Raw genomic sequence first — 16,140 nt, 5'->3', positions numbered from 1 at the left:
TTCCCAGCGGCCATCATGAGGGACACCTCGCCAGCAGCTCTGAGCTTCAGAGCCAAGACTGGGGGAAAAACCTCATTTTGTCTCTTTTTGCAGAAATCCTTGGTGGCTGTTCCTGGTCCAGTGGTAGGTGCCCTCCTGCCACCTGTACCCACTCCTCAGCAGTGCCAGGAGGGCACCCCGTTTTTTGGAAAGAGGGGGTTTGCTCTTAGGAGCATCTCTGCTTCTCTCTGCAGGGCAGACCAGGCCACGCTGGCTTCCCGGTGAGTCGGTGACACATCTGGGGACCGCGGGGTGGCCCTGGTGACAGCCGTGGGGGCTGCTCCTGCTGTGCTTTGCTGCAGAGTGGTGGTGGTGGAGGAGGGGTGTGGGGCCTGCCTTTGGTGGGTTGGGAATGACGTGGGCTCCGTGTCCTTCCTGCAGGGTCCGGTGGGACCAAAAGGAGACCAGGGGTCAGCTGGTCCCCAGGGCGCCCCGGGGTTGAAGGTAACTGCTCCAGGCCACCTGCAGCCCCTGGGGTGGTCACACTCCTGGTCCCCCATTCTACCAGGCCACCAGGTGTCACCAGCCCTACCACAGGAGGGAGCCTGGTCCCTCCGTGTCCCCTCCCACCTCCTCTTCTCTTGCAGGGGGAGAAGGGGGAGCCCGGCGTCACCATCAGCCCTGACGGGACCGCGGTCACCACCAAGGTGAAAGGAGAGAAGGTGGGTGCCTGGCAGGAGTGGGGGGCACGTCCCCACGGGGCAGGTGTCGAGGGGGTCCCGGTGGTGATGCCCTTTCTCTCTCCACTGTTTGCAGGGGGAGCCGGGGCTGCGGGGCCCGATGGGACCATCGGTAAGTCACCGTCACCATCCTCCTCCTCGTGTCCCAGGGGAGGGATGGGAATGTCCCTAGGCAGAGGGCGTGCCCCGCACTGAGCACCCTCATCCTTGTCTTCTCTCCCTTCCAGGGTCCCCCGGGACGAGCAGGGATGAAGGGAGAGATCGGCTTTCCGGGCAGACCCGTAAGACCCGCTCCCGGTTTGTTTGCGTCCCCGGCCATCGCCTCCACCGCGTCCCCCTCCCCGTTTGCACGTCCTGCACCCGCTGAGCCCCAAACCCTGCTGTGTCCTTGAGGGATGGGGCGGTGCCGGGGTGTCGGAGGTGATGCCGGGGTGTCAGAGCTGACTCTGGAGCACCGGATGTGACACCAGGGGCTGGCAGGGGGACGGGGACGGGGCTGATTGCGCTGCTCATCCGCAGGGACGTCCCGGCATGAACGGGCTGAAGGGCGAGAAGGGCGACCCCGCGGACGTGCTGGGCTTGCAGGTGAGCACTGAGACCCCCCAGCTGCCGGCCCGAGGACCCCAATCCCTTAGGCAAAGGGCACGCCTCCCTCGCTCAGGGGCTGGTGCCGGTGTCCCCCTCCATGGTGGGGACTGTCCACTTTGCAGGACCTTGACAAACCTTTTTGCCCCCCACAGGGTCCCCCAGGCCCCCCAGGACCCCCTGGGCCCCCTGGGCCACCTGGCAGCATAGCCTACAGCAATGGCAATGTGAGTATCTACACAGTCACCATGCTGGACATGCTGGGACTGGGCCCCCAGTGTCCCCTGCCTGCCTGGAGGGCACTGAGGATGCTCTGGTGACATCCTGGCTGGGGCTGGCACGTGGGACTGCCACCAGCATGAGGGGGGGTCCCCGAGGATGCTGCGGTCTCTGCAGCCACTTGCTTTGCATCTCCACAGACCTTCAGCGACTCGGGCCACCCGGCGTTCCCCGGTAAGGGGGCGTCCCTCTCCCAGCCCCTCTGGACAGTTTGGGGAACCTCAGCAAGGCAGGGCTGGGGGGAAACCCCCTCCTTCCCTTAGAGCTGCAGCTCTGAGATGGCATCTGTGCCACTCCCCACAGGTTTCCACCAGTTCCCAGGACAAAAGGGAGAGAAAGGTGACACCGGACCCCCAGGACCTCCAGGTAGATGACCGGTCCCTGATGGCAGAGGTGGCAGGCAGGGGGTGGCTCGTGCCTATCCCGGCTCCTCTCCCCTCCTCTCTCTCTCTCCACAGGCCACTTTCCCTATGACCCGAGTCACTTCGGTGCCAGCCTGCGGGTAAGCCCTTTGCACACTGGTGGCTGGAACCCAGCATGATTTGGGGTACCCAGTGTGCCCCAGCTGCTTACCCTAAGACTGTGCCGTCCCACAGGGTGACAAGGGGGATGCAGGTCCCAAGGGTGAGAAGGGCGAGCCGGGCAGCACCCCACTCTATGGTCCTGGAGTCTCTGGACTGCCAGGGCCTCCAGGGCCCCAGGGATACCCCGGGCTGCCGGTGAGTACCCCATGGGGAGGGAAGTGAAGGGGGGCACAGTGGGGGTGGCATCCCTGCAGGCTTTGCTCCAACAGATGTTCTCTCACACTGCCTAGGGTCCCAAGGGGGACAGTGTCGTTGGGCCACCAGGGCCTCCAGGACCTCAGGGTCCCCCTGGTATCGGATACGAGGGGCGGCAGGGCCCTCCTGGCCCCCCTGGCCCCCCTGGTCCGCCCGGGCCACCCTCCTTCCCAGGTCCCCACAGACAAGGTGAGTACCTGCTGTCTCACCCCTCCCTGCATCCCCTGTATTCCTGCTTGCATCCCATGTATCCCTCCCTGCACCTCTGCATTCTTCCCCGTGCTGCAGCCCTCTCCATCTCACCCTCCTTCCCCCACAGCTGTCAGCATCCCTGGACCCCCGGGACCACCAGGACCCCCCGGACCTCCAGGCAGCAGCGGGATGTCCTTGGGGGTGAGTCGGGGCTCTGGGCAGGGGCTGCCTGTGCCACAGGCAGCCGACCCCTGAGCCCCGCTCGGGCTGTGCCGGCAGCTCCGGGCCGTGCCCACGTACCAGGCGATGCTGAGCGCCGCGCTCGAGCTGCCTGAGGGCAGCCTCGTCTTCCTGACCGACCGGCAGGAGCTCTACGTCCGCCTGCGCGGGGGCTTCCGCAGGGTGCTGGTGAGTGGGGGGGCTGGGGGGCAGCTGGCCAGGGCTGCACTGCCCGGCTCGAGGGGAGCGCGGACAGCACCACCCCGGGGGCTCGCTGGTGACTCCCGGTGCTGCTCGGGGTCCCCCCACCTGTGCGCGAGGAAGAGGAGAGGGGGGCAGCTGGGATCTGATGTGCCATGCCCTTGCAGCTGGAGGAGCACAACGTGATCCCCAGCTCGGCTCTGGTGAGTCCTCTGTTCCCCGTGCACATCCTCATCCCTATCCTCCATCCTCATCCATCTTCATTCCATCCCCAACCATCTCCATCCACCCACAACCATCTCCATCCATCCCCAACATTCTCCATCCCCGTCCCCACCTGGGGCACCGCTCCCCCCTCATCCCATGTCCCGCTCCCCAGGACAATGAGGTGTACGACAAGCCGCCCACCCTCCACTACGCTGGCCCCCAGCCCCGCGGGCCCCTGCACCCCCTCCGCAACCACGTCCCTCCGGCCACCGCCCGTCCCTGGCGTGGGGACGAGGTGGTGGCTAACCAACACCGCCTGCCCGAGCAGCCCCTGCTCCACCACCAGCACGAGCTCATCAATGGTTACTACATCCACCGCCGGCCAGATCCCGCCCCCGTGGCCGCCCACGTGCACCAGGACTTCCAGCCCGCCGTGAGTGCCGCGTGCCGGCTGAGGGGAGCTGACGGTGGTGCCCAAAGCCGTGTCCCTCAAGCCCCGTCGTCCCCTCTTGGCAGCTTCACCTGGTGGCCCTGAACACCCCGCTGAGCGGCGGCATGCGCGGCATCCGGGGCGCCGATTTCCAGTGCTTCCAGCAGGCCCGGCAGGTGGGGCTGGCCGGCACCTTCCGCGCCTTCCTCTCCTCGCGCCTGCAGGATCTCTACAGCATCGTGCGCAGGGCCGACCGCGCCGCCGTCCCCATCGTCAACCTCCGGGTAAGTGCGTCCCCATCCCCTTCCCGACGCTCTCCGAGCTCGGAGGGATTATAGAATAGGATCACAGAGTCGCTGTGGTTGCAGAAGATGTCTTTAAGATCATAGAGTCCAACCATTAACCCAGCACTGCCGAGGTCTGGGATGCAGAGCATATCAAAGCCTCCATCCATGATGAAGCATCTCCTTCCCAGAGGCTGCTGGGACTTGGAGCTTCTGGGATGCCCTTGGAGCGCAGGCAGGGCTAAACCCCCTCCTCCTCCATTTCCCCACCCTCCCCACCAGGATGAAGTGCTCTTCAATAACTGGGAAGCCCTTTTCACGGGCAGCGGGGCTCCGCTGCGAGCTGGCGCCCGCATCCTCTCCTTCGATGGCCGGGATGTCCTGCGGGATGCGGGATGGTGAGTGCAGGATTGAGCGAGGGGGAAATGGGGTTTGGAGCAGGGCGGGGCAGCAGCAGCCACCCACCTTTCACCCTTCCAGGCCGCAGAAGAGCGTCTGGCATGGCTCGGATACGAAGGGCCGGCGCTTGCCCGAGAGCTACTGTGAGACGTGGCGGACTGAGGAGCGTGCGGTCACCGGCCAGGCTTCCTCCCTGGCCGCTGGAAAACTGCTGGAGCAGGCGGCCAGCAGCTGCCAGCACGCCTTCATTGTCCTCTGCATCGAGAACAGCTTCATGACCGCCGCCAAAAAGTGACACGCGCCCTGGCGCCCCCTGAGTCCCCCCGTGTCCCCAGGGAGGGTCGGGCCAGCCTGCACCCCGGCACCCCTGGGCCCCTCAGCCCCCTCCACGCGCCTGCTCTTGCCCCGCAGGGTTTCCTTCTCCCGCAGACCTGAAGCCAAAGAGTATTGCCATGGCCCCTGCCCTGGGTAGGCAGGGGCTCAGGTCCCACCTGGGGCAGGGCAGCCATGGGCTGGCGGCCTTCCTCCTCCTCCTCCTCCTCTCACTCCTCTTCTAACTCCTAATATTTAACCACTTCGGCTTGTTCCCCTCCCTGCTCGGATGCTCTTTTTGGGGTGGCTGGGTGGGACGATGCTCGGCAGGGAGAGTTCAGTGCGGGCTGTCCCCCTCAGAAGCCTGTGGGGGCTCTCTCACCAGCCTCCCAGCCCCGCACTGTCCTCACCAGGAGCTTGGGGTTGGACCCAAATCCCTGCTGCTGAGGCCATGGGGTCTTCTCCAGCCAAAACCCCAGCACCGCACCCATGGGACTTTCTCTTGGCAGTGCTGGGGCTCCCCCAGATGGTCTCCATCCTCCCCAGGTAAGGCTCATCCCCTCATCATCCTCACCTCCACCTCTCAGCCAGCAGAGCTCTGGTGGGGGTCCGGTCTCCCCCATCCCCTCCATGCACCCTGGGGACCGCCGGCTGTGCCCCCACAGCCCAGGTACAGCCACAGCCAGCCCAGCACAGGTACTGGGGTGACAGGGTGGCCCTGAGGCGTGGGCAGCTGTGCCCTTGGCATGTGTTTCTGTGTGTGTGTGCGTGTTGAGCACGTGTGGCACTGCCACCCCCCCTCGCCGTGCCACCTTTGCTGGGCTCAAATGGCGAAGGCACAGCAAAGCTGGTTGGAATTGGTGTGGGCAAATCCAAGGTGCTAAAAGAAAAAAAAACAAAAAAAAAAAAAGAAGAGAAAAAGGAGAAATTTGTAACTAGCTTTTTTTGTTATTGTATGGAAATGATTACCATAAAAGCTGTGCGAGTCACACGGCCTCTATTTCTTACAGTCTACTGTACTTTGTGTAATTAATGCAATTTAAAGCCTGTGGATCTTTATTTTTTTTTTTTTTGGTCATCCGTTGTGTCCTATAAACCATTTTCTAAAGGCACTGAATAAAGAAACATCCTCTTGTAGCCCGGCTCTGTGCCATGATGGGGGCGCAGCGGGATGGGGTCCCCATCCACACTCCTGCGGTGGCACCGTGGGAATCCTGCCCCCGCTCCACGTGTGGGGAGGGGGAAGGGGCGCAGCCCTGTCCTCACGGAGCAGAAAACGTGTCCCAAGGGTTCCATCCTCAGCAGAGCAGCACCAAGGACCAGCAGTGGCACGGGACGCCAAGCACGCGGTGACGATGACAATGCTGACCTCGGGAGCCAAGAGCCGGCCATGGCGTCGCGGTGCCGGCGCTCAGGCTCGCACGGTGCCCGCCTCTGGGCTTTTCTCCTGCGCTGGAATCTCCACGGGCAGCTGGCACAGCTCCTTGGCCAGGGCCAGCTCCACCGGCTGCTTGCGGCGGCTGTGCCGGATGCCCACGCCGACGGCCGCCAGCAGGTAGGCCACAGCCAGCAGCGTGAAGAAGCCAAAATAGACATAGAACTGCACGAGAGGAGAGGGGAGAACAGCACTTGGAGCCCCTTCCCTTCATCCCGCACTGTTCAGGGACCACCTCCATCCCGGGTGCCCCCCACCCCTACCTGGGGATGCACGGATAAGCCCAGGCCCCTCTTGTCGGCCACGATGATGGTGATGATGGTCTTCAGCACGGTGGCAAAGAAGGTGTTGACCCCGAAGACCAGAGCGCAGAGCTCTTTGGAGAGGGAGGTAGCAATCTGGAAACTGGGAAAAACAGGAGCACTGGTGAACCCTTGGCATCAACCTGGCCACCGGGGTGGGAGCGGGTCCCCAGGAGCACCACGCACATGGCAATGGGCACCAGGAACTGGTGGGAGCCACGGAACAGGATGTAGGCAGCGTAGCACAGCCAGATGTTGGTGGTGGAGTTCATGAGCAGGAGCAATCCTGCCTGGAATGCCGTCACCACTCCGATCACCAGCTCCGACCACAGCGTCCAGCGGATCTTCACGTAGCCAGCAGCAAAGGAGGTGACAGCTCCTGGGGAGGGATGAAGGATGCTGTGAGCTCCTCGAGGATCCCCTGCCCTACCTGGGCTGGCACCCAGCCCAGTGATCATCACATTGTCCCCAATGCCAAACCACCAAAAATTCCGTAAGGACCACCATTCCCAAGGGCTGCAGGGGGATGGAGCATCCTGCCACATTCCTGCTGACCCCAGCCATTCCCAGGGGATGCAGCAGGATGTGAGTGTCCCCCCCCACCCCCAGTGTCCCCATCCCAGGCGAGTTACCCAGCAGCGTGGAGGCAGCATCCACACCTCCGTTGTACACCCGGCGGTTGTCCACGGTGGGAGAGATCTCGTTCCAGAGGATGTGTGCATAGTACAGCATCAAGTAGTACCCGGCCGAGTTGAGGACCCACCACAGGGACCAGAGGCGGAGCTGGGGCTGCCTGGCCAGCGCTCCCAGCTCCCGCAGCATACGGCACAGCACCATGTCCCGCCAGCCCCGCGTCCCCCCGCCGCCCTCCCCCCCGGCCATCCTGTCCAGCTCGGTGGGCGCAGCCGCGTCGCCGGCCCTCCCGGGCCGGTTGAAGAAGAGGCTGCGCCGGGGCCGCTCGAGGAAGAGGGTGAGAAGGAGGCCGAAGCTGACAAAGCCCAAGGAGACGTAGTTGAGGGTGAGGAAGGAGACGCCGCCCAGGGTGACGCAGAGCTGGCCCAACACGGAGCTGGTGAAGACCCCCAGGAGCACGGCAGAGCGGGAATAGCTGGCCATGCGCTGGTAGCGGGATGGGGCGACCAGGGAGAAGATGTAGGAGGAGTAGGCGATGCGGGCGGCCATGGTGATGCCGTAGAAGAACTCCATCAGCTGCATGGCCAGGACGGAGGTGCTCAGCACCAGCAGCAGCCAGATGGAGATGTGGCTCAGGCTCTGCAGCACCAGCACGGGCTTGTAGCACAGGTAGTCTGTCAGCAGGAAGATGGGCACCAGCACGGCCATGTAGGAGTAGGACAGCACCGGCGTGATCACGTTGGTCACCTGCCGTGAGGGCAAGGAGGGGCTGAGCGCTGGGTACATCCCTGGGGACACCCCCCAACCTGTGGGCTCTGTGGGCACCAGCTGCCGACCCCCACGGCAGCACCTCCTGGGGAGGAATGTGACCAGCAGCGCGCCCGGCTGGGGGTCTGGCTGAGCCTCGGCCCCCTCCCGTGCCGGGAATGCAGCGTTCCCACAGACGCAGCAGCCGGCTGGGATCGGGGCCAGCATCCCTTGGTGGGGAGACGATGACATTGTGGCCCCTCCTTGCCTAACCCCATACTTGCCAGCGGCCCGGCAGTGCACCGTGCCATCATGGAAAGGTCTCCCCAGTGGGGTGGGGTGTGGCTTCTCCCAGCCCGGCACCCTCCCACCATCCCACAGGCTGCTCAGGTGGGCAGTGCCCCCCAAAATGAGTTGCCAGCCTGGGCATGAGGTTTCATGCCAGGGCAAGTTGAGCCAGGCACTCAGGGACAGGGTGACCTCACAGCCAAGTGAGACAGGGCCCCACAGCACACCATACCACCTCCCCCCCCCAGAAAGCACCACCACGAGCCAGCACACACCACCATGCCCAGGACATGACACCCCTGTGCACCCCAGAGCCACGGGGGGATGCTCTGGGCAGCGCCAGGATGGTGATCATGGCCATAAAGGGGGACACCAGGGTGGGGGACCGGGTGCCCACAGCTCACCTCCGCCTTTGTGAAGTTCCTGTCGGGCCCCAGCAGATAAGGGGAGATGAAGCTCTCCCCGGGCCGGATCTGTGTCATGAAGCCGTAGAAGCAGAGGTAGAAGACTTGTAGCTTCCAGCGCTGGTCTGGCACCATCTCTGACGCCAGCTTTTTGGCACCATCACTGTTCCTGGGCACGGCTTTGCAGCAGGGCAGCGGCATTATCCCGGGAGCCATCAGCTACACAGGCTCTGTCGGACCATGCAGCCCCTCTCTGTCCGCAGGCGCTCTCGGACGCATGGAAAACCAGGGCGCTGCGGTTTCTGTGGAAAAAGCAGCATTTGGCAGAGGTTCAAAATTCCTCCAGAATCGCAAGGCAAATAAATACCACTACCTTCTCCCCAGGAGGTGTTCTGGGAAGAAGAAAAGCGGTCGTGCGTCTCGCTGTGCAGAAGCAGGGGGGGTCATTTCGGGCGGCACTCGTACATCACGTGCATCCGGAGCCTGGATGCACGGAGCATCTGGATCCACGGTGGGGCATCCTCAGCTCCCATCACCTCCTTTTCCTCCCCTTTGAGACTCAGTGGGGTTTTGCCGCTTCCTGGAGCAACGCTTCCCTCTGAGCTACAGAGGCAGAGGGATGCAGACGCCCTGCGCCGGGGATGCTCCGGAAGGGATGGCACTGGGAATGTGCTGGCTGTGGAAGTGAGTTAATGTGCACACAGGGCACGGGGCCACCCGTGTTACTCAGTAGCTGGCAGGGCTGCAGCTGAGCCGCAGGCAAGCGGCTGCCCCTTGGCTCTTCCCGGTGGGACACAATGCCCAGCCTGGGGAGAATGCAAAATGCCACGAGATTCACGGTCCAGAGGGGGATTAAAAGCTCAGATCCTGAGGTTTGGCTGCAGGGAAGCTGGCAGCGCCAGGAGACCTGATTAGCAGTCATGGGATGAGGGCAGGGACAGGAGAAGGCCTGGACTGGGAGTCCTCCCAGTGCTCCCCACTCCCACAAGAACTCACTGAGGTGACTTTTCATGCCATAAAATTCCACGTATGCCAATCCACACCACGGGAGCAAGGTCTAGAAACCTGATTACCCTCATAACTGCGGAACAGCTAATCACGGTCATTAACAAGAAAGTTCATGGTCCCAGTCTGTGTCCCACTGGATGATGCATGGTGAAACTGTGGGATAATCCCTCCCTGCTGCCGGATAACACAGGACTAACAGGGACATGAGCCAGCACCAGTGCCAGCAGGGGAAAGCTGGTGGTGACCAAAACCTACAGAAAGCTGAATGCCCATTTGCCCCAGAGAGGACTTACTGCTCCAGCAGCATTCCCGTGGTTGCCTGAGTATCACCAAAACACCGATGTCCCGCAGCTCATGGCTGGGCAAACAGCCCCCACCTCCTAAACAGATCCCTGGGGACCAAGGCAGGTGCTTGGTCACTCACCGGCCAGCGAGCCCGGCCGGCACTGGCCAGAGCACTGCCCTGCCACTGTGGCAGGAAGGGCAAGGGGCAAGGAGCAAGGACTAACCCCCGCCAAGCGCCCACCCCAGCACCGTGCCGGGGCCACTGCTGCCGCGAGTGCCTGGACTCTGCCCCATCGCCTTCTTGTCCCCAAGCCGGGCTGCAGATGTCACCTGCGGCAGCCACTCGCCGCCATGTGCGCCATGACCCCTACGGGATGTTTGCCACTCTCTGTTCCCCATCTCCTGCCGTCCCCATCCAGGAGGGACACACACATGCATCCCCGGCCCACAGGAAACCATCCACACTAAAAGCAGGATGCAGCTCCACGAAGCTGCTCCATTCCCAGGAGCACTAACTCCCAGCATGTGTCCCCCCACACACAAAGGGACTCCAGACCAGAATGCATCTGGTCGCACCCAATTCTCCAGAACATCCCTGGAGCTCCTCTGCTGGAGGTGAGTGGCCATGAGTCCCAGGGAATGCTCCATCCTTCATCCCTAGCGCAAGCCAGGGAGCGGAGGGACGAGGGAGAGGCAGAAGAGAGAGGGAGGGAGAGGCAGCAGAGCCAGCCCGTTATCACCGCGTGAACCTGTTTGTCACCGGGTTATCGGGGTGTGACCTTGACATGGATCCCTGTCACGCCACACACCGCTGTCAGCCCGGGGTCACAGGTGACACGGGCGGCCGAGCTCAGGCTCAGCTCCCCGCAGAGCCACGGCCACCGCGGTCCAGAGGGGACAGCCCTGGACACCCCCAGCCGCGTGTCGGTGACACACAAGGGACACTGCCAAGGCACGACGTGTTCTGTGGCGAGCTGCCACGCCGAATGGCAGTGCGCGAGTCCCCGGGGCACCTTCCCTAAAACAAGGGGTGGGAAGCTCCTGAAAACACACCCTCGCCCAGCGTGCGGGCCCCGCTCTGCCTCCCGCCGCCCGGCGCCAAGGGATGAGCGGGCGGTTTGGGGTGCACCTGGCAGAGGAGGGGTTTGGGGGTACCCCACATCCCCAGCACCCGGGGGAAACAACACCGGCGGCATCCCGGGGACCCCGCCGGGCACGCCACGGCCCCGGCGACACCCGCGCCCAGCACCCCGTACCTGGTGGGCGGCGGGCATGGATGGGCCAGGGCGAGGCGGGGATCCGGGGCTGCCCGCTGCCGCCTCGCCCGATCCGCGGTGATCCCGGACAGCGGCACGGCAGCAGGAGGAGGAGGAGGAGGAGGAGGAGGAGGAGGGTAGGGGAGTACCTCGGGAAATGTAGTCGCGCCCCACGTGTGGGACGGCGCGGGGACTACAAGTCCCAGAGTGCAGCGGGCGGCAGGAAAGGGAGGAGCTGCGCCGTGTGTCCCGTTCGGGGACAAATCCCCTCCGGAGGCAGCGGCGGGGGTCAAGGACCCCCTTTTCCACCCCCCTCAGCCGGGGTCAGTCCCTCGCCCATCTGCCGTGGCCTCTGGGCTGCGGGGCCTGGGCTGCGTGGCCTTGGCTCCCTCCGCCGATTTATCATACCCATGGCTGCTTGGGTTTATTTCTGCGCCCCGTTTGTTTCCTGGGGGCGGATTTGTTCCAGTCCGGGCTGTGCCGCATCGCAGAGGGTCCCGAACAGTTGCCCGCTGTGCTCCAAGCGGAGTTCCCGAGTCTCCTCATCCCGCCGCCCAGCCTGGCAGCAGCCCCCGGGAGCTGCTCATGGGGCGAGTCCGGCCATCAGGACCAGGAGGGGCTGAAGCGCAGCCCTGCACTTCTCCCGGGTGGAAGAGCATCCGTAGAGGAGGTGGAGCCCCCCGAGAATCGGGGCCCGGAGCTGGCGCCCCATCTGCCGGGAGATGACGCATCTTCCGAGGGCATCTTCTCTCCCCGCTTTTCCTCCCCCTTTCCCAGCGCTCACCCTGCCAGAAGCAGATGCAAGCTGACAGGGCTCGGCTATTCCGCTGAAATATTTATATGTTCCCGCCTGGAAGCGAGGCAGCAGGATCCCAGACGTCCGGGGACCGTCACCCCGAGCCAGCTCCACCCAAGCCAGCCTGTAAGGGGTCTAGGCACCGCCTGGGTATTCCCATACAGACTTCCAGCCCCACTGAGCCCCCCAGGTGGTCCTGGGGAGGGTGGCCAGACCACAGCAGACGTGTCCGCCAGCTCCCTGTCCCCACTCTGTCCCTCCCGCGGGCAGGTGGGACCGGACCTGTCCGCCCATCCCTGCTGGCCAGGATGGTGTCAGGCTTAGGTCCCTCCTTAAATGAGGCCGGCTCTGGGTGCAGGAGCTCCGCAGGGTGTGGGTCCGGGGTGAGGCTGGGTGCCCGGGCAATGGCAGCACCCTGGGGCAATGTCACCGTGGGCAGTGTCACCACCTTGGGGCAGTGCCACCCTGGGCAGTGTCACCACGGACTCCCCCAAGCCGCCACAGGGCAGGGGCAGAGCTGGTTTGGGGGCAGGAGCAGGGGGAGGGCAGTGAAGGGGCGGGGGCAGGAGTAGGGACTGAGTGGGGTGGTGAGCAGGAGCTGGGGCGGGGGAGGAGCAGGTCCAGGGGCTGCGGCAGGGGCTGTATTTAGGGAGAGGGCAGTGGAGGGGCAGGGGCAGGAGCAGGGGCTAGAGAAGGAGTTGAGGCAGGGGAGGAGCGGGTTCAGAGGCAGGGATTGTGTCTGGGACGGGAAGGGCCGGGGCAGGAAGTCGGGGGGCCGGGCAGAGCCGGGGGGGCGGCGGGCAGGGCTGGGCGCTCCCGCTCGGCTCCGGCTGCCGCCGCCCCTGAGTCAGCCCTGCCCCGGCCCTCCCTCGCCCGGCCGGCCGGCCGTCCGGACACAGGTAGGGCTTTGCCTTCTCTGGGGAGTGTGTTCTGGGCGTGGGGGGCCCGGGACGAAGCTCCCGGTCCCGCAGGGGCACCCCGGCACCTGGAGCGGGGCCGCGGGTGGGTGCGGTGGGGCAGCGTCGGGGCGAGGCGGCTCCCGGTGCGGCATCACTCCAGGGAGCGGAGGGCGTGCACCCACCGACCCTGGCCCCGTGTCCCCCCCGTCCCCAGGAGGTGTCCCCGTGCGCTGCCACCTTCCCGGCTGGGCGGCTCTGCGAGGCTGCTGGCAGTTTTCGGTCCCCGGCTCCCAGGCTTGGGAGGCTCCCGGGCTGTGCTGAAACAAGCCCAAAGTGCTGTCCCCACCTGGGGACAACGGGGGGGGGTCTCCAAGGGGAGCGGCTTTCCGACCCCCCCCTCGTCACTGCAGGGAGAAGCGTGCACGGGGATGGGTGACAGCGGGGATGCTGCATGGCTTTGGGTGGGAACATCCCGAGAGGTCCCACGGTGTCAGTGTAGTGCGTGTTTCTGAGCCCTGGCTGCTGGTTTTTGGGTGCCAGCACCCATGGGGTCCCACGAGTGTCAGGCTGGTGGTCATGATGAGCCCGTGCTCCAGGTGTGGTGGTCACCAAGCAGTGCAAATGCAGCCCCAGCATCAGCGCTGGGGGGAGGAGAAAAGGGGTCCCAGGCCTCCAAACTTCCCCTGTAGCTGGGTAAATCTTCTCCTGGGAGCCTGTTTCCCCAGGCAGGACTTTTCTGTCCTTCCTGAATCATCACAGAATGATTTGGGTTGGAAGGGTCCTTGAAGACCATCTAATTTTAACCCCCTGGCACCCACCTGATCACTGGGCTGGTTCTCCAGTTCCTCGAGGGAGCAGAGGGTGCCCGGTGCTGGGATTGCTCCCTACTGGGGTTGCACCCCTCATCGCCTGGGCTCAGGAGGGGTCAGTTTATTCAGCTCTCACTCCTGGGGCAGTGTTTTATTGCCCACCTCCTTTCAGCAAGTCCTCCCGGGGTGTGGGTGAGACCCGTCCTGGGGAGGGCTCCGTGCAGGAGCCCAGCCCTGTGCAGCATCCTCGGCACGCGCTGCGCCGCAGAGCATCCCCACCGCACGCGGCGGCTGCAGGGCCCCCGGGAATTGCTGCGGGGGTTGCCCCCAGTCCTGCAGGCAGCAAGGGCAGAGGGGGCAGCTCGGGGCCGTGGTGCCCCTGGTGCTGGGGGTGTGGGGGATTTCCAGCCTTTCCAGGCCTGGGTGGTTCGTGCTGCCCATCCTTGGGAGAGCCGAGTGCGCCGGTGCATCCTGAGGGATGCAGCACAAGGGAGCGGGTGGTCCTGCTGGGAGATCCAGGACACTGCACCCACCCCTGGGTGGGCTGGCAGGGGCACAGGGATCCCCCAGGGTGGAGGGGACGCTTAGCAGCCCCCAGTGCTGACTGTAAGGAAGCCAGCTGGGGATGGACAGCCCTGCGGGAGGTGAGGAAGCCACTCAGAATCTCCGTGACCTAACCCATGCTTTCAAGGAGCATCTCCATAGCGGCCTGTGGGAGGATGTGAGAGGGAAATCCCTGTCTGAGCTCACTTCAAATGCGCAGGGCAGGTCCGTGCCGGTGCCAAAACTGCTGCCAGACTGCTGGGGTGGGTTGAGCGATGCTTGGATCCATGGGGCCATGGTGTTGGTGGGTGCCAATATAACCCCCAGCACCTTTCCCTTCTCTTTTTGATGGCCCCAGGAGAGTCTGGGCTTGTTTTGGGGCCCTGCATAGTGAGGCTGTGGTGCTGCAGCCACCCCTGGGTGGGCGCTTCACTCCCAGCCCTGGGCAAGGACCATCATCCTCCATCCTCCTGCCCTGTCCCAGCTCAGTAATGCTCGTGCCCACTGCCACGGCCATGGGTTGAAGCTCCCACCTTTCCACACTGCAGAAACGGGGCTGTTGTCACCAGCTTGGCAGGAAAGCTGGGTGCTGGCACCTCTCTGCCTGCCTGCAGGGAGGAAAACCTCCTTCTAACACAGGAATTCCCACCTGTCCCCAAGGGGCTGTTTTCTGTCAAGGAGGGAATATGGGATTTTCCAGCAGGCTGGTTCCCCCTGTTTTGGGGAAAGTCCATCAAGTCTTGGCACACCGATCAGTGGGGATCCCATGGGAGCTATGGATGGATGGTGGGTTCCTAAATGAAACAAGGACTCAGGAGAATAGGAATCAAGAGCTTTCCCCCCAAAAGAGCGAAACAAAGAGCTTTACATTTTCCACCTTATTTTTTTGAGTTGTGTTTTCCCTTTGGTGGACCCCAAACATTGTCCTGTTTTCTGGGCAGGCTTTGTGGTGGGACATGTGGGAGAGAAATGCTGTTCCCCACGTGGGGGGCCTGCGTTTCCAACCCCATTTGGTCCGGTAGCAGCCCATCACTGGGGTCTCATGGCATGTCCCTCTCCCTGCCCTTGCCAGGGCAGTGTTGGCATCGTGCCCACCAAGCTGGTGGGTGCACACAGTGGGAAAACCCAGCAGTGAGCAGAGGAGGAGAAAGGATCTGCATGGGAGGGCAGCCAGCCAGCTTCTGCCGGGAAAGGGTTAATCCTGGAGCTCCAGCTCCCATATCCTATTGCTGGCTACTTTGGGTAAAAGCTTTTTTGGCTCTGTTTCAAGGGCATCAGGCTGGAGGATGACTCATGCATCCCCGCCACCAAGGAGCAAACCCCCTTGTCCCTACTTTCCCAGCACAAGGTGATGATTTCCTGAAAATCCAAGCACCCTGGAGGGCTCTGGTTGTGCCTTAGAGGACTCTGGTCAGCTGGGTTGGGACAAGCTTCCTCTGGGACTTGCTTGTCCTGAGGGAATTGGGGTGGTGGCATCTTTGGCCTGGCTTCAAACGCTTGTGCAGGTGTCCCCAGGACAGGGACCTGCTGTGGGGGACGCCTTGCTTGGAGGATGCTTTTGCCCCGTAACTGACCCTGATCCCTTTATTCCGCAGGGAAAGAGCCGCCCATCCAGCTGCAGCTCCACCCTCCCCACGCTGCCAGATGTGCCTGCACGTTGTGCTGCGCCCGGAACCCACTCCAGAGGTGAGGAGGTGGGAATGGCCCCACCACAGGCCTGGGGCTGCCCAGGGGACCCTTGGCCTGATGGTGGCATGTCCCCCCCTGGCACAGGTCACACAGACTGGTGGCCATTCTGGGCTGGACACTGCTGTGGGCATGGGGTCACAACCATGGGCATGGGGACATCATCACTGTGGGCACCACCATGGAGCTGTCCCCTTCTATCCAGGTGGTGATCTGTGATTTGTGCTCTGGAAAGGCTAAAAATGAGGCTTTTTGGTGCTGGCATCCAGGGAACATCTCCTTGTGTGCAGGCAGAAAATTGAGAGCTTGGAAAGAGTTTTGAGGTTCCAGGGTGGAATTATTTCGTGCCAGGCAGCCTAATCCATCTCTGGAGTGACCCTGCTCGGGGTGGGAGCTGGACCAGAGACCTCCAGAGATGCTCACTTGCTGTATGCCTCTAAGCT

At 63.6% G+C, this 16,140-nt stretch overlaps 3 protein-coding genes across 34 annotated transcripts in view; 2 read left to right on the top strand and 1 right to left on the bottom strand.

The window, feature by feature from the left end:
• COL18A1 (collagen type XVIII alpha 1 chain) overlaps positions 1-5,743 on the top strand; it is a 36,429-nt gene extending 30,686 nt beyond the window's left edge. For 3 of the 4 annotated variants that reach the window (XM_032114915.1, XM_032114912.1, XM_032114913.1), the window contains 20 exons: positions 94-123; positions 234-260; positions 421-483; positions 627-701; positions 796-831; positions 947-1,000; positions 1,239-1,304; positions 1,460-1,531; positions 1,724-1,757; positions 1,887-1,949; positions 2,042-2,085; positions 2,180-2,302; positions 2,398-2,551; positions 2,682-2,755; positions 2,834-2,962; positions 3,142-3,177; positions 3,354-3,614; positions 3,698-3,895; positions 4,178-4,293; positions 4,376-5,743. In XM_032114915.1, the coding sequence (XP_031970806.1) occupies positions 94-123; positions 234-260; positions 421-483; positions 627-701; positions 796-831; positions 947-1,000; positions 1,239-1,304; positions 1,460-1,531; positions 1,724-1,757; positions 1,887-1,949; positions 2,042-2,085; positions 2,180-2,302; positions 2,398-2,551; positions 2,682-2,755; positions 2,834-2,962; positions 3,142-3,177; positions 3,354-3,614; positions 3,698-3,895; positions 4,178-4,293; positions 4,376-4,589 (1,869 nt within the window). In that variant the 3' untranslated portion in view covers positions 4,590-5,743. The remainder of the gene's footprint in view (positions 1-93; positions 124-233; positions 261-420; positions 484-626; positions 702-795; positions 832-946; positions 1,001-1,238; positions 1,305-1,459; positions 1,532-1,723; positions 1,758-1,886; positions 1,950-2,041; positions 2,086-2,179; positions 2,303-2,397; positions 2,552-2,681; positions 2,756-2,833; positions 2,963-3,141; positions 3,178-3,353; positions 3,615-3,697; positions 3,896-4,177; positions 4,294-4,375) is intronic. The other variant, XM_032114914.1, reaches the window with a different exon arrangement.
• Positions 5,631-11,162, bottom strand: SLC19A1 (solute carrier family 19 member 1). Its single transcript, XM_032114921.1, has 6 exons — positions 10,965-11,162; positions 8,416-8,717; positions 6,976-7,723; positions 6,530-6,722; positions 6,305-6,446; positions 5,631-6,206 (listed from the first exon to the last, which is right to left on the bottom strand). The coding sequence occupies exons 2-6, from the start codon at positions 8,629-8,631 to the stop codon at positions 6,018-6,020; spliced, it is 1,488 nt and encodes a 495-aa protein (XP_031970812.1). The 5' UTR covers positions 8,632-8,717; positions 10,965-11,162; the 3' UTR covers positions 5,631-6,017.
• A 329-nt stretch (positions 11,163-11,491) lies between these two features.
• Positions 11,492-16,140, top strand: part of PCBP3 (poly(rC) binding protein 3) — a 55,003-nt gene continuing 50,354 nt past the window's right edge. For 2 of the 29 annotated variants that reach the window (XM_032114946.1, XM_032114947.1), the window contains exons 1-2: positions 11,492-11,886; positions 15,607-15,697. In XM_032114946.1, the coding sequence (XP_031970837.1) occupies positions 11,805-11,886; positions 15,607-15,697 (173 nt within the window). In that variant the 5' untranslated portion in view covers positions 11,492-11,804. Of the gene's footprint in view, positions 11,887-12,554; positions 12,660-15,606; positions 15,698-16,140 lie in introns of those variants that run through there. The other 27 variants (XM_032114942.1, XM_032114944.1, XM_032114961.1 and 24 more) reach the window with 18 other exon arrangements.

This window comes from Corvus moneduloides, chromosome 7, assembly GCF_009650955.1.
Source record: "Corvus moneduloides isolate bCorMon1 chromosome 7, bCorMon1.pri, whole genome shotgun sequence".
Taxonomy (NCBI): domain Eukaryota; kingdom Metazoa; phylum Chordata; class Aves; order Passeriformes; family Corvidae; genus Corvus; species Corvus moneduloides.
This window is presented reverse-complemented; position numbering and strand designations above follow the sequence as displayed.